General features: G+C 36.1%; 1 protein-coding gene across 1 annotated transcript; it reads left to right on the forward strand.

Annotated features, from left to right (window-relative positions):
• The first annotated feature begins 1,040 nt into the window (after positions 1-1,040).
• LOC101433460 (vomeronasal type-1 receptor 4-like) lies at positions 1,041-1,946 on the forward strand. The gene has a single exon (XM_004447115.3). The coding sequence runs from the start codon at positions 1,044-1,046 to the stop codon at positions 1,944-1,946; it is 903 nt and encodes a 300-aa protein (XP_004447172.2). The 5' UTR covers positions 1,041-1,043.
• Positions 1,947-15,472: the final 13,526 nt, after the last annotated feature.

Here is a 15,472-nt window from a genome sequence, read left to right on the forward strand (position 1 = left end):
AGTATTTAAGGATAATGTAACTTATTAATATGTCTTTCAGACAGTGTCTGTCAGGCTCAGATATATCTTTCAATATTTTCTGTTTTTAAAACAGATTATCAAACATAATCTTTACTATTTTTATTTATACAGTGCAAAAGATTTCATAATTTACAGGTGCTATTTTTCATACATCTTATATTTTGATATCTTTCACAGATCTTATCTTATTGGTAACTCAATTTAGATAGTAATAGATAAATATATGATCCACAATTAGTAAGGATATAGTTTCAACTCCATGATATTTTCTCATGCTTTAGTGTTTCATGTCCCTGATTTTAGAGCATGACCTAATGTTGTTAAATAAGTCCAGTGTGAGATGTCATTATACCTTTGTTCCTGACATAAAAACAAAGGAATCTTTCTCTTGCCATCTTAATTCAGAATTTATCAGGCATTTACTGAATCCATCTTGTCATAGCATAGGTTTATATAGTAATATGCTATAAGGACATCTACATTTTACTGTAATCATTAAATCCTTATTCATAATTGCTATTGAGCTATGTAATAACTTCAATACTTACTTGGAAAGCTTTCAATAAAATGCCATCAATCTAAAATAAAATGATCAGTTGTAAGAACAAATATATAGAGATTACTTGAATAATACAGGTAGGTATCTTCCTTAGTATAGCATGTGTGGTTAAAGCTACCTAGGGAACAAATTTTGCAAATCCTTTAACTTCTTTGTGCCTAAAGTATCCTCAATTTTATGATTAAAATTTCAGTGTGTGCATCATGGATTTGTGAAGAAAACAGAAATTAGTATATGTACAGACTTGATAGCAGAGGTTCATACATGGTAATTTCTCTTTAAAGGTTATATGTTCAGTGCTTAGAAATCTTAATTAAAGAAAAACTAATATGTCTTTAAGTACAATCTAACAGTAAGTGGAGAATTTTGTATTTTGATTGAGATGATAAATGTAGCTCATGATTTATGTTCCCAATACAGTATTTTCTGGTTCTGAGATAATCAGTCACAGATAACTGACAAAATGGCCTCCAAGGATTTGGCAATAGGAATGATCTTCTTATTACAAACCACATTTGGAATGCTGGGGAATTTGTCATTTTTTTACCATTATATCTTCCTTTCCTTCACTGGGTGCAGATTAAGGTCCACAGATTTGATTGTCAAGCACCTGTTAGTAGCCAATTCCTTGGTCCTTCTCTGTAAAGGAATACCACAAACAATGGCAGCATTTGATTTGAAAGATGTGTTCAATGATTTTGTATGCAAAGTTGTTTTCTATCTTCACAGAGTGGGAAGGGGGGTGTCCATTGGAACCACCTGTCTCTTGAGTATCTTCCAGGCCATCATGATCAGTCCCAGGAATGTCAGGTGGGCAGAGTTGAAATTTAAAGCCCCAAAATATACTGTTTTTTCCCTTTTCCTGTGCTGGATCATCTACATTGCAGTAAATATTATTTTTCCAGTGCATATCTCTGGCAGACAGAACACCAAAAACATCACAAACCTAAAAAATTTTGGATACTGTGCTTCTGTACATCATGACAAAATCTCAGACTCACTCTATGCAGTGTTGTTATCAGTCCCTGATGCTTTATGTCTGGGGCTCATGCTCTGGGCCAGTGGCTCCATGGTTTACATCTTGTACAGGCACAAGCAGAGGGTCCAATATATTCATAGAAACAATGTCTCCCCCAGATCCTCCCCTGAGTCCAGAGCTGCCCAAAACATCCTTTTACTGGTGAGCACTTTTGTAACTTTTTATACCCTCTCCTCCATATTTCAGATTTTTCTTGCTCTTTTAAATAACCCTAGTTGGTGGCTGGTAAACACCACTGCACTTCTTGCTTCCTGTTTCCCAGCTCTCAGCCCCTTTGTTCTCATGTGTCGTGACGCCAGTGTTTTCAGGTTTCACTCTACCAAGTAAGGCACACAGAATTCCCCATCTTTTCAGAAATATGTAAATGTACGTATCTGCAAGATGTTCAGTTATGATTTATACATCTCCTAGTTTATCATAAGAACTGGTATGAAAAATCACACTTCAAGTGCAGGGAAAAAGACAACGTAAGCTGCCTTTGCCATGAGAATAAACAAATGATAACAACAATTGAAAATGACATATTATGCAATTACTATGTAAGCATGTTTGGAGTATGTAACTTTCTACCTGATATAGTATATTTTTCCAAAAATTCGCTACATATTAAATTGTTGCACAAGTTACATAATAAAGGAAGAGAGTGGGGGGGGGGGATGATTCAAAATACTTAAAAGAAAACATCCCCATGGAATAATGAAGAAGTAGGGTGTGAAAATGGAATCTGTATTTCAGATTCAGAATCAGAGAGTATGATCATTGTGGGTAAGTTATGATTTTGGTATCTAATGTATTTAGATAGATGGCAGTCATTTGAAATATGATGCTGAGAAGAGAGATTGGCATATTTAAAATATTATAGTGTAGAAATGTCCATATAGAACTGAAATAGATCAAACAAGAATGTGAAAAATATGTTTTTGCTGTTTTTTGAAAAGATCAGATGAGTTTGAGAATATGAAAAAATCTGGGTAACTGGTAGAAAATTTCATGTATTTCTGAACTGTAGATGGAAGTTTGTGTGTCTTGGGGTGTTTTATTTGATATTATGAGAACATTTCTATTGGGCATTTTGGCAAGAAAAATTTTGGGAGGAGCACTCTCATTTCTTTACGTTAAAGGACAAGATTTTGACTGAGTCTTTCATTAACCTTGGAGCAGTAGAAGAATAACCATTTGAAAGAAGAAAAGCATATATCCATTTTTTGTTTATAATGTAGAGTTAATAACTTATTGGATTCTGAATTATTATAAAGATGTTTCCTCAACTTTAAGGAACATTTTCTTATATCACTCTCTCTGTAGTTACATGTAAAGCAGATGTAAAGTGGTAAAATCATATAAATTTTAAACAGCAGCATCAGTTTGTTGTAATGAATATACATTGAATATTATGCCAAAATATAAACACATTTTAGCTCCCACAAAATACATAACATATATATTTACATATATACATATATTAACATTTTCATGTACATATATGTGTGCATATATATAAAACCAGACTATGTTTCATATGCAATAATATTGGAAAAGTATAAATTGAGAAATGAAAATAACAGCAAATTTTGTTTAACTGTAAAGCATATTTAAACTGATGATTTACACCAGGCTTGTTACTTTATTTGTTAAAATTATAACTACGTGTAAGTATATATACTGAAATAGTTAATTAACTGAATTAATGAGAAACTTTTTAATTTTTTTATTTATTATGCTAATTTTTAATTGAATAAAATGATAATATGAAGTGTAATGAAAATGAGGTTAAAAACTATTCTATTTTAATTATGTATTAGTAATATCTCTTTAAAAATATCCTTTAATATATGTAAATATTGTATGATGTTAATAGGAGCAATAATATACTTAGGAGTAATATAATGATGCCTGTATTTGAGATTCTATGTTCAAATTTGTTGCATGTTCTTCATTACATTACACTTAGATTACTTCCTTGGTCTTTGTATCTTCTTCTGCTTATTTTGTGTTTAAATTTCCACATTTTGCCTTTTTTTTTGGAGGTTGCAAACTCAGTATCTCTTAGTTTATAACCTAGAAATTAAAGTATACTTTAAAAATTAATCACAGGGTAAGTTACCCAATATGTTCAACTGCCTTCCTGAAAATATAAAGACAATGCAACTCTAATCTGCAGATATAACTTGCTTTTTTGTACTTTGCTTTATTGCATTTTGCAGGTGTTACAATTTTTTACAAATTGAAGGTTAGTGGCAACCCTGCATTGGGCAAGTCTGTCAGCACCATTTTTCCAAAAGCTTGCACTTGTTTCTTTCTCTATGTTATATTATGCTAATTATACTAATATTTCAAATATTTATTTTATTATATCTTTTAGGTTATCTGAGATTTTTGGTGCTATTGTTATAATTGTTTGGGGGAGCAACATGTCCACATAAGATGGCAAACTTAATAAATGCATGTGATCTGACTGCTCCACTGAACAATCATTCCCCCATCTCTCTCCCCTTCCTCAGGCCTTCCTATTCCCTGAGACACAACTTTATTCAAATTAAGCCAATTAGTAAACTTAAAATGACCTCTATGTGGTCAAATGAAGAGATGCACATCTCTTACTTTAAATCAAACCTTGAAATTATTAAGCTTATTAAGGAAGGCATGTTGAAAGTTAAGATAGGCCAAAAATTTGGACTCTTGTGCCAACAGTTAGCCAAGTCGTGAAAGTAAATGAAATGTTTCGGAAGGAAATTAAAAGTGCTGCTTCAATACACACACAAATGATAAGAAAACGTAAAACCCATATTGCTGATGTAGAGAAAATCGTAGTGATCAAACCAACCAAAACATTCCATTGAAGCCAAAATCTAATCTGGAGCAAGGCCCAGCTCTCTGTAATTCTATGAAGGCTGAAAGGAATACAGAAGATGAAAAAGAAAAACTAAGGTAGCATAGGTAACTGCATGAGATCTAAGGAAATAACTCACTTCCAAAGCAGCAAGTGCTGAGATAAATACTGAAGCAAATTATCTAGAAGATCCAGCTAAGTGCAGATTGAAGGATTTTTTATGTGGAGGAAACAACCTTCTATTGGAAGAATTTACATCTAGGACTTTCATAACTGAAAAGAGAAGTCAGTTTGATTTGACTTCAATGCTTGGAAGCACAGGCTGACTCTAATATTAGGGGAAAATACAGCTGCTGACTTTAAGTTGAAGCCAATGCTCATTTACCACACTGAAAATTAGGACCCTTAAGAATTATGCTAAAACTACTCTCCCTGTGTTCTATAAATGGAATAACAAAGCCTGGCTGACAGCAAATCTGTTAACAACACAATTTGCTGAATATTTTAAGCCCATTGTTGACACCTACTGCTCAGAATCAATAATACCATTCTAACTATCACAGTTCATTGACAACACACCTGTTCACCTAAAAGCACTGATGAGTATGTACAATGAAATTTATGACTTTGCTACAACATCCATTTGCAGTGCATGTATCAAGGAGTTAATTTTGACTTTCAAGTCTTATTATTGAAGAAATAGATTTTGTAAGCCATAACTGCCATAGACGGTGATACCTCATATGAATCTGGAAAAGTAAATTGAAATCCTTCTGGAAAGGATTACTTTTTTTGATACCGTGAAGAACAAACATGGATCATGGTAGGATATCAAAATATCAACATCAAAAGATGTTTAAAGAAAGGCGATTCCAACCTTCAGGAATGACTTTGAGGCATTGAAGATGTCAGTGAAGGGCATCTCAGTAGATGTGGAAATAGCAAGATAATTGGAATTAAATGTGGAAACTGAAGAAGTAACTGAATTGTTGCAATCTCTTATCAAAACTTGAATAGATAAGGAGTTGTTTTTTTATGTATGAGGAAAGAAAGAGGTTTCTTAAGATGGAATTTTCTGTGAAGATCCTGTGAACATTGTCAAAATGACACGAAGAGATTTGGAACATTACACCAACCTCATTGATAAAGTAGCAACAGGGTTTGAAAGGATTGATTCCAATTTTGAAATAATGTCTACTATGTATGAAATGCTATCAGACCGCATGGCATACTACAGAGAAATCTGTTGTGAAAAAGTCAATCAATGCAACAAAATTAATTATTGTCTTATTTTAAGAAATCATTACAGCCAATCCAAACGTCAGCAACCTCCACTGTTACCATTCAGCAGCCATTTACATATAGGAAAGACCTCCTACCAGGAAAAAGTAATGACTTGTTGAAGGATCAGAAGATGGTAAGCATTTTATTTTAGCAATAAAGAGTTTTTAAATGGACCTATGTACATTTTTTTTGACGTAATGCTATTACACACTTCATAGACCATAGTACAGCATAAACATAGCTTATAATCACTGGGTAACCAAAACTTTTGTTTAATCACTGTATTGTGATATTCATTTTATTGTGGTTGTCTGGCATCAAACCTACAACATCTCTAAGTTGTGTCTGTCATAATGTTCTACCAACTTTTTACATTGCTTTTATGTATTTAAGAGTATTTATAAGATGTATGTATTGATATTACATGGAGAACTTCCAAATCCTGAGCAAACTACTTTTATTAGTCTGCGAGTGGAGTGTCGATGCAAAGTACCAGAAATCTTTTGGTTTTTATAAAAGGTACTTTATTTGAGTTAAAAACTTATTGTTATAAGGTCCTAAAGAGTTCAACTCAAGGTTGCTTTCCCACCAAAGTCAGATGCCCAGTGTTGAAGCAAGCTGGTCAGTGATCTCTGCATGGGTTCAGCCTTCCCCTCTGGTCTTCCTCTCTCTCAGCTGCAGGCTGGCATAAGGCCTGTCTCTCAGGGCTTCCTCTCTCTCCCGCCTTAGAGCTCATTTATTTCTGGGCCTTCTGTATCAATTTCAGCTACATGGTTCTGTTTCCAAGGTCAGCTGCAAACTACCAGGCAAATGACTTATCTCTCCCTGGGGCCCCAGGATAAACTTTGACAGATCTCTCTCTCTTCCCAACATTTCTTCTTGAGTGTCAATTTATAATGGTCCACCAAGGGTCAGGGACTCAACCTGAGTCAAGTGTTACTCACATGGTAGAATCAAAGCCCTACTCTTAAGAGGTAATTTAATTAAGGGCCCCTCAAATGAATTTAATATTATCAAATGAATTTAATAATCAAAGGGCAACACACACAGAAGAATAGAATAGTTTACAAACATAATATTTCTCTTTTTGGGATTCACAGAAATAATTGGAAACTGTAACACCACCCAAACCAGAATATTGATATGCTCCAGTATCATTTTATGTTTCCTCCATGCCACTATCCATACTGGAAACGCTAGTCTGACACCTATTACCATTGAGCAGTTCCTTCTGCTTTTTGCTTTATATAAATGGAATCATGTGGCAATAATGTTTTTGTACGTTGAGTTTCCATTCCTTATGTTTTTTGTGACTTAATATGTACTGCTACAAGTTCTTGTGGATCATTCATTAGGATTGTTGTGTAAAATTCCATTGTATCATTATCAAATATTTAATATAATAATTTCATTGTTTATGTGCATGTGAATAATTTTTATGATGGAGCTATTATCATTAGTGTAAGTATTCAAATGGCAGAATTTGTGTTTTGGTGAAATGTATGAATTTTTGTTACATATATGTGTATTACTGAAATTATTCATTATGTTTACATCCATTCTGACATAGATGATGATGCCAAACTGTTTTCCTATATTTCTGCAGCAATTTTCACACCCACCTTAAGTGGATGAGATTTCTTCTTTATCCACATTTGATTATTTTTGTCATTTTCATTTTAACCTTCTGGTTGTTGTGTCATGCTACAAGTTAATGTTTTACTAAAGAAGTTGAACATGTTTTCACATGTTTATCAGCCCCTTGCTGACTCTTTCTGGGAAATGCCTGTTCATTTTTTCTCAGTTGAATTTTCTTTCATTCTCTTTTCAGTTTGCAAGCATTCTTTATGTAATCTGGAAACAAGTTCTTAACTTCTCTGTCCCCGATTCTCTTTCTCTCTCTCTGATAAGCTCTTAATTCTACTAAAATCTAATTTGCATTCACCCTTTAAATTTTTTTCCTTTATAAATATTTTTCTTTTCTAATACCATAGAAATGTTCTCTTTTGTTTTCTTATAAATATTTCATTATTATTCTTTAAAATTTCAATCAGCCATTCATTAAGAATGGACTTTTTATGTGGTGGGAGTATGGATTGATATTTTTCCAAAAACAACTATAAATACAGTTCATTCTGAAAATAAATCATAACTTGATTTCATTTGCTCTCACTTGCCATTGTGTCAAATAGGTTAACATCTCCCCATTCTTGGAGATGTTTTTTCATACTATTTCTGCCTATCATCTTATCTTTTAGCAATCCCACTTTGCCACACCAGCAAGATGGACCTTGGAGAAAAAAAAAAAAACCTTCAAAATCTTTTTGGTCATAGGATTGATTTTTCCCATATTTTAATGTGAAAGTTGTCCCTATTAGGATATATTTCTCAGTGGGTATCTCAACTTTTTCACGTATGCATCAGCTTCATTTCCTAATAAATTTTTAATGATTCTTGTAATTCAAGCCAGCTTTCAAGATGTTATTAAATTATTTCTCTGGGGCATAGGTCATATTAATTACCTGATGACTGTAATATAGGTAAATCCTCGCACTGAGGAAAAACTAGGGCAAATTTCACGATAATAGAGTTAAAAATTGGGGGATTCTGGGAAGTGGACATGGCTCAACTGACAGTGTCCATCTGCCATATGGAGGTTCCAGGGCTTGATACCCTGGGCCTCCTGACCCATGTGGTAAGCCGGCCCACGCACAGTGCAGCTGTGTGCAAGGAGTGCTGTGCCACGTAGGGGCGCCCCAGTGTTGGGGTGCCCCATGCGCAAGGAGTGTGCCCCATGGGGAGAGCCACCCCACGTGAAAAAAACACAGCCCACCCAGGAGTGGTGCTGCACACATGGAGAACTGACACAGTAAGATGACTCAACAAGAAAGGGATGCAGTTTCCCAGGGCCCCTGAATTAATACAAGTGGATGCATAAAAACACACAGTGAATGGACACAGAGAGCAGAAAACGGAGTCAAGGGGACAGAAAGAAATAAAATAAATCTTTAAAAAACAAAATTGGGGGATTCATATGCCCAAGCTCCCTCACTTGTAGCACAAATCTATTATTTGTGCAGCATATACTTGAGTTCCTTTGTATTAACATCATGGAACTTGCAGGGGGAAAGAGTGAGCAAGATGAATAATATTAACATGAAGATATTGTTGCCAGTTGAGCAATGAAAAATAAAGCCTTTTGTTTCAGATCTGGAATCCTCATGCCTTCTGCCAGCATCCATGAAACCGACTGTCTAGTTTGTTTGCTTGCAAATAGGGTTGAATATAAACTCATACATATTCTTTGATAATGTCTGTGATGAAGATATAATGCTGACAGAGAACTAATATCTGGAAGAGGAAAGGACAAGAACACTTTGTGGTTATGGTATGAGAAGCCTCCCTTGAACTAATAGAAAATTCTCTAACCCAATGTTGGGTGAGGTGGAGCTAAGGGCCCTGCACATTTAATGGGGAAACTGTGTGAAAGGTAGGATGGAAAGGAGGTAGCTATGTGTGCTTTGTTTACTGTCTACTCTCCTTCTGCAGCAGGAGGAACCATCAAGAAATTTTGTTCATTCTCTTCTTGGCAGGAGAAATGTCAAGCAGCCCCCAAAACTGATGGTTAAGGTAAATCAAAATTATATTTTGAGGTCATGTGGTTGATCTGCGAATAGTCACTAGGTCGCTAGGCATAAAAAGGAAATGCGTCTTGCTCACTCTCACACTTTGTGTCCCTTGATGTCTTCCTTCACCTGCAACCTGACCTCCAAATCTTTAAGGAAAAATTTGAATTTGTGTGGAATTTGAGGGAGAAAAGGGTTTAGAACTTTTATAGTCCTTTTGGATACTTGTGCCAAATTTCTCATCTTTTATCATAGTCCTAGGGGAGGGGATTAGGTGCAGAGATTGTTAATCATGGCTAGGGATGTGGAATTGAGCATGGCTGCAAGCAGTCAGAAAGAAAGATGCCCCGAAGCCTTGGTATTCTCCAGGTGCTGCAAGGCACAAGACTTTAAGATGACAATTCTAAGAAAAAGGAGAGAAATAGGAAAAATCTCCTCATTATCCTGGCTATTCCCCCATGGTTGCCTCTTTTGGCTCCTTAAGATCTCCAAGCTCCTGCCTAGGGGACACACTAATCTTGCTGCAGCCCTTGACTCATGCTGGTGTTAAACTCTTTCATCTGTGTTCATGTAGTAAAAATTAATAAAATAAAATAAAATAAAAACACCCAAACTCAACTGGTAGGGTTTTCACAGGTGCACAATGAGGGAACAGAATTTATGTGATGATACAGATGGGGCCTTATGAGATAATTCAACATCCAGTTTATTTTTTTCCATGAGAATCTATTTTTGGAATTAATGTATTATATATTTCTACTTCCCTGACCCATAATGCCACAGGGGATTATCCTAATTGTGGCAAGGTGCTAGTAGAGAAGTATTGATGAGATAAACTCCCCTGCCATTTGCTCTCAGTGGGCAGGTAAGAATGAAGCATGTGCACCTCTACCTTGTGATTTCAACTTTTCAGTCTGTAGATGATGTTCTATTTGTTGGAAAGTCAGAAGCCTCACTCCCAATAGCCCTGCAGCAGACATTATCTTATGACCTCCAGGGAGGGGAAAATAAAAGAAAAAAAGAGCAAAACAAAGAAATCCAGAAATCTGACTTCTAGTTAAATATTATTGAAAGTATTTAGGAGGATTTACACTACTCAATTTTTCAAGGAAAACTGTGACAGCATTTTGTCATTTGCAGCTGCTGGCAAATGGAGGCAGCATTTAACTAGAGCTATCTCTTGTAGCTACTTATTCTAAAGTACCAGTTACACTGCATTTGAAAGTCAGGCATCAGCTTGGTACTTAGCTCTAGTCAAAATTGAAGTTTAACATATAAAAGATTGGGTCTCCACCCATAATATCCCAATTTCAGGGTCAACTTGGACTCCATGACCAAAAAGTTAAGCATGACCAAAGTGCTTCATCAAATGAAAATGGTATATATAGTAAAGATGCTTGACCTGCACCAATAACATCTCCGGTTTACAGGAAAAGTTGGGAAATACCTTTTTTAAAAAAGTTTTTTTTTAATCTATAATATTTGTTTTGATTTCATACAAACTAAAGTGCAAAAATTCATAATAGCAGTCACATCAGGACATTGGAAATATTCTAAGTTGGTGATGACAGGATATTTTATCTCCTGCCCTAAACAGGGATTCTTATATGCTATTAAAGTCCTCTTTCATAATTCTTCATTTGTAAAAGATAGTTGGATAACATAAATTTCACATAATAAAATACGTGATTGCCATATAGCCTGCTCCCTACCCATCCCACACTTACCCACATTATCAACATCTTTCATTCATATGGTACATTTCTTACAATCTTGCTGAGATATGTATAAGCATAAATCTGGAATGACCTCCCAATTCACTTTGAAGTCTCTTAGGCATATAAACACATTTATCTTTACACTTTCCCCCTTTTGGTGAAGCTCTTTTACCAGTTGCATTGCTAGTTGGTGCTCGGTGATAATAATCCCTCGGAGTCAGGGAGGATCATTCCCAGGAGTCATGTCCCACATCAGCAGAAAAGTTATGCATTTATATGCCTATATGCTGAGTTTGGCTTATAGAGAGGCCATATTTGAGCAACAAGGAGGCTCTCAGGAGGTAACTCTTAGACACCCAATAATACTAGGCTGTTTCAATTTCAAAAGTAAAGTTTCATAAGTACAGTCATCAATATCAAGAGCCTGTCAATGGTCCATCCTCCTTCAATAGTTACTGCTCCTGTATTCAGGGGATTCCTGTTGTCCCTTTAAAGAACGTGGCAGAGCTTCCCAGGGTGAGAAATCAATATTCTTACTGTGACTGTGTGAATCTCCACCCACCGTGACAATGCTCCATGAACCCTTGAATACATTCATATGTCTTATAAGTATGCCCCAGGTGAACATCTTCCCATGCATCCCTATCATTGACAACTCACACCAATGATCCTTCCCTGACACACTTGTAAATTCTCTATGATCCAAAAACTTCTTCAAATATGAAGCCAACAGAGAAATAGATTTGCCTCAAGTGATTGAGCTTCTGTCTATCACATGGGAGGTCCCAGGTTTGGTTCCTAGGGCATCCTGGTGAAGGCAAACTGGCATGACAGGCAGGCATGGTGAGCTGATGCAGGAAGAAGATGCAACAAAGAGACCCAGAGGAAAGACAATGAGATACACAACAAACCAGGTAGCTGAGGTGGCTCAAGTAATTGAATGCCTCTTTCCCACATCAGAAGTCCCATGAGCACTTTCCAGTGCCTCCTAAAGAGCAGACTAGCAGATAAAGAGAGCACACAGCAAATGGACAGAGAGAGCAAACACCAAGCACAGAAACAACAAGGGGAGAGGAATAAATAATGAAATAAAATAAATCTTAAAAAATGAGGCCAGCAAAATAACCAAATGCAAATACAAAAAAGAATTATGATAGTTTTAAAAATAACAAATAAAATGCAAATAATTTTTAAAAACATTATTGACTAATAAAAATAAATAAAAACATAAAATTAAAATAACTTTTTTGACATTATGTCTTTCATCACTCTAAGATATGTTGTCTTGTATGTATGGTAACAGTTTTTTTCTGTTTATTCCCCTGCCATCTTGTTTTTTTCATATTGTCTTCAAAGAACATTTAGGTTACAGAAAAGTCACATACAGATTATAGGGGATTCATTTATACCTCTTTTTCCCTTTCCTTTATTAATAATTCCCTTTCTTTTATTTTACATGTGGATGGTACATTTGTTACAATTTATGTACAAATATTGAAGCATTGTTTTGAACCATAATCAATGGTTGACATTGCGGTTTACATGTTGGACCATGCACTTCTATAATTTTTTTAAAATTAAATTTTTAATTGTCCTTTTTTAAGAAGCATAGATCACAAAAACTGTTACATTTAAAAACATAAGAGGTTTCCATATGTCCCACACCCTACACCCTCACTCCTCCCACCTCAACTACCTCTTTCATCATTGTGGCACATTCATTGCATTTGGTGAATACATTTTGGAGCACTGCTGTACTGCATGGATTATAATTTACATTATAGTTTACACTCCCCCCCAGTCCATTCATCCTGCTTATGGCAGGATATATAATGTTCAGCATCTGTCCCTGCACTATCATTTAGGACAACTCCAAGTCCTGAAAATGCACCCACATTACTTTGCTTCTTCCCTCTCCCTGCCCTCAGCAACTACTGTCACCACTGTCTTCACATCAATGATACAATTTTATCCATTGTTAGAGTCACAATAGTTCTGTAGTAGAATATCAGTAAGTCCACTCTAGTCCATATTTTATTCCTCCATCCTGTGGCCCCTGGGATGGTGATGTCCACTCCACCTAACATGGCCTGTATCCATCGTTGTAAGATCATGTAGAACAATTCCATCAACCCTCAAATCCACATGTTCCAATACAATTATTTCTCCCTCTCCCTCCCCTCAAAACCCATGACAACCACCACTTCATTCCCTGAAGAAGAAGATTCATTACTGCTTGCAACAACTCTAAGGCCTTGACATACTGGCCAGTCTTTTCCCATTAGGCACTGTCTATTCTCCTATGAGATTCCAGCCCCATTATTTGAGAACATAGAAGGACTCCCCAGGATGGGAATCCTACAACTTTCCACTCATTCTGTGGCTCTACACCCACAGATACAGCAAACTATGACAAGGTGAACTTTCTCATATTCCCTCATAGACTGCCTCAGGTGTGCCCAGTCCTGCATGCCACACATATCTCCATCCTAAACCAGTAACCCTCCCCTGCAATATTTGCTAAAAGAACATTCCCAATATTGTAGTTTCAACCACATACCTGCAAATCCCCAGAGCTCACCTGTTCCCTCCCCTAACCCTCCTCGCAGTTCCAGGGACAACCCAACCCACCTTCCCACACTAACTCCCTCACAGCCCAGCACTTCCCCACCCAATATCATCACTGTACCACTATACTACTTTCATGCCCATCCACTGTACAATAGCTTTCCACATTATCATAGATTTTGCCCATAGGGGCATTGACTCACAAACTCACTCTCCCTTTCTGTCACCTGAAACCTATTTTCCAGAATCTACCTCCGTGAGTCAGCTCAACTCACTTAATTCCTATCAGTGACATCATGTAATATTTGTCTTTCAGTTCCTGTCTGGCATCACTCATTATAAGGTCTTCAAGATTCATCCATGTAATCCCATGTGTTAACATTGCATTCTTTCTTACAGCTGAGTAATATACCACTGAATGTATATACCAAAATTTGTTTATCCCTTAGTGTTGATGGACATTTTGGTTGTTTCCAACTTTTGGCAAAAGTAATTAAGGCTGCTTTGAACTTGGATGTCCCTACACCTTTTCTTGCCCTTGCTTTAATTCTTTTGGATATATACCCAGCAGTGGAATTACTGAATCATAAGGCAGTTCTATAGTTAATTTCCTGAGGAACTGCCAAACTGTCCTCCACGATGCCTGCGACACCTTTTCAAAAATACAATAAGGAAAGTTACCTCTTTAAGATACTTGAAGGGGATAATCTGATGCAGGACAGACTCCTAGGGAATATGTGAATGCTCATTTTGCCAGAGTGGGTTATATCATTGGGTAGAGACCCATATAATGAGAGTAAAGGTATACCCACATCCTGGTGAGGATTGATGTTCTCAAAGAGAGGGAATTGTATCTCTCGAGAGAAATGGTGGCTCCCAATGCACTAGGGCAGTCGAACATGTCAAGTCTTCAACATTGTTGCAAGTATCGCTGAACATGGCTGGTCAAGAAATGTGGGCCCTAAGGGGAGGGGGAAAGAGGTATTGAATAGATGGAACCAATGTAACTGTTTGGGCAATAGAAGTGTTCCACAAGAGTACGCAATAATGGATATAAGACATGTAAAATTATACCAAAAATATATAGGGTCTGATAGGCTAAAATGTAAATCATAATGTAAAACATAAGATAACTAAAAATTTAGAGAATTGTATAGTCTAAAATATAAACCACAATGTAAACCCAAATGTTAGCTTGTTTGAAAGCTATTGTCTCAATATCTGTACATCACTTTCAGTAAATATGGTATGAATATGTTAAAAGATTATTGCTGTGGAAGGGAAAAGGTTTTATGTTGGATATGTGGGAGTACTGTATATTGTATATATGAATTACTGTGATCTAAAACTCTTGTGAAGATAAGCTTAATGATTAGAAAAAAGAAAAGAAAAAGCTAGGATGTAGAATTTTTCCAAATTAATATGTATTCTATATCTAACCTTTAAACTCATCGCCATATTCCATTTTACTATTAAGGGAACCTGGCAATATATTGGGCTTCACTTTACAGGAAGTTTTGGATCACAGAGAGGTTCAACAATGGCAGCGGAGGAATACTGGTGTGGGATGTTATTGACAGGGGGCACATGGTTGGCAGGGAGTTCTCCAGGGCATATATCCAGGGTACATAAAAATGTTTGGATATTTTCATAGTGGTTACAATTAAAAACAACAACTGAGGGAGTACTGAGTTCCTAGCCAGGGAAGCTCTATCACAGTCCCTAAAGAAACAGCAACAATCCCCCAAGTACAATGGCAAAGACTAAAAAAGAAGGAAGGTCCAACAGTGAGCCCTTGATACTAATGACTATGCTTGTAAGCCTGTG

The sequence above is a fragment of the Dasypus novemcinctus genome, chromosome 2 (genome assembly GCF_030445035.2).
Source record: "Dasypus novemcinctus isolate mDasNov1 chromosome 2, mDasNov1.1.hap2, whole genome shotgun sequence".
NCBI classification, from domain to species: domain Eukaryota; kingdom Metazoa; phylum Chordata; class Mammalia; order Cingulata; family Dasypodidae; genus Dasypus; species Dasypus novemcinctus.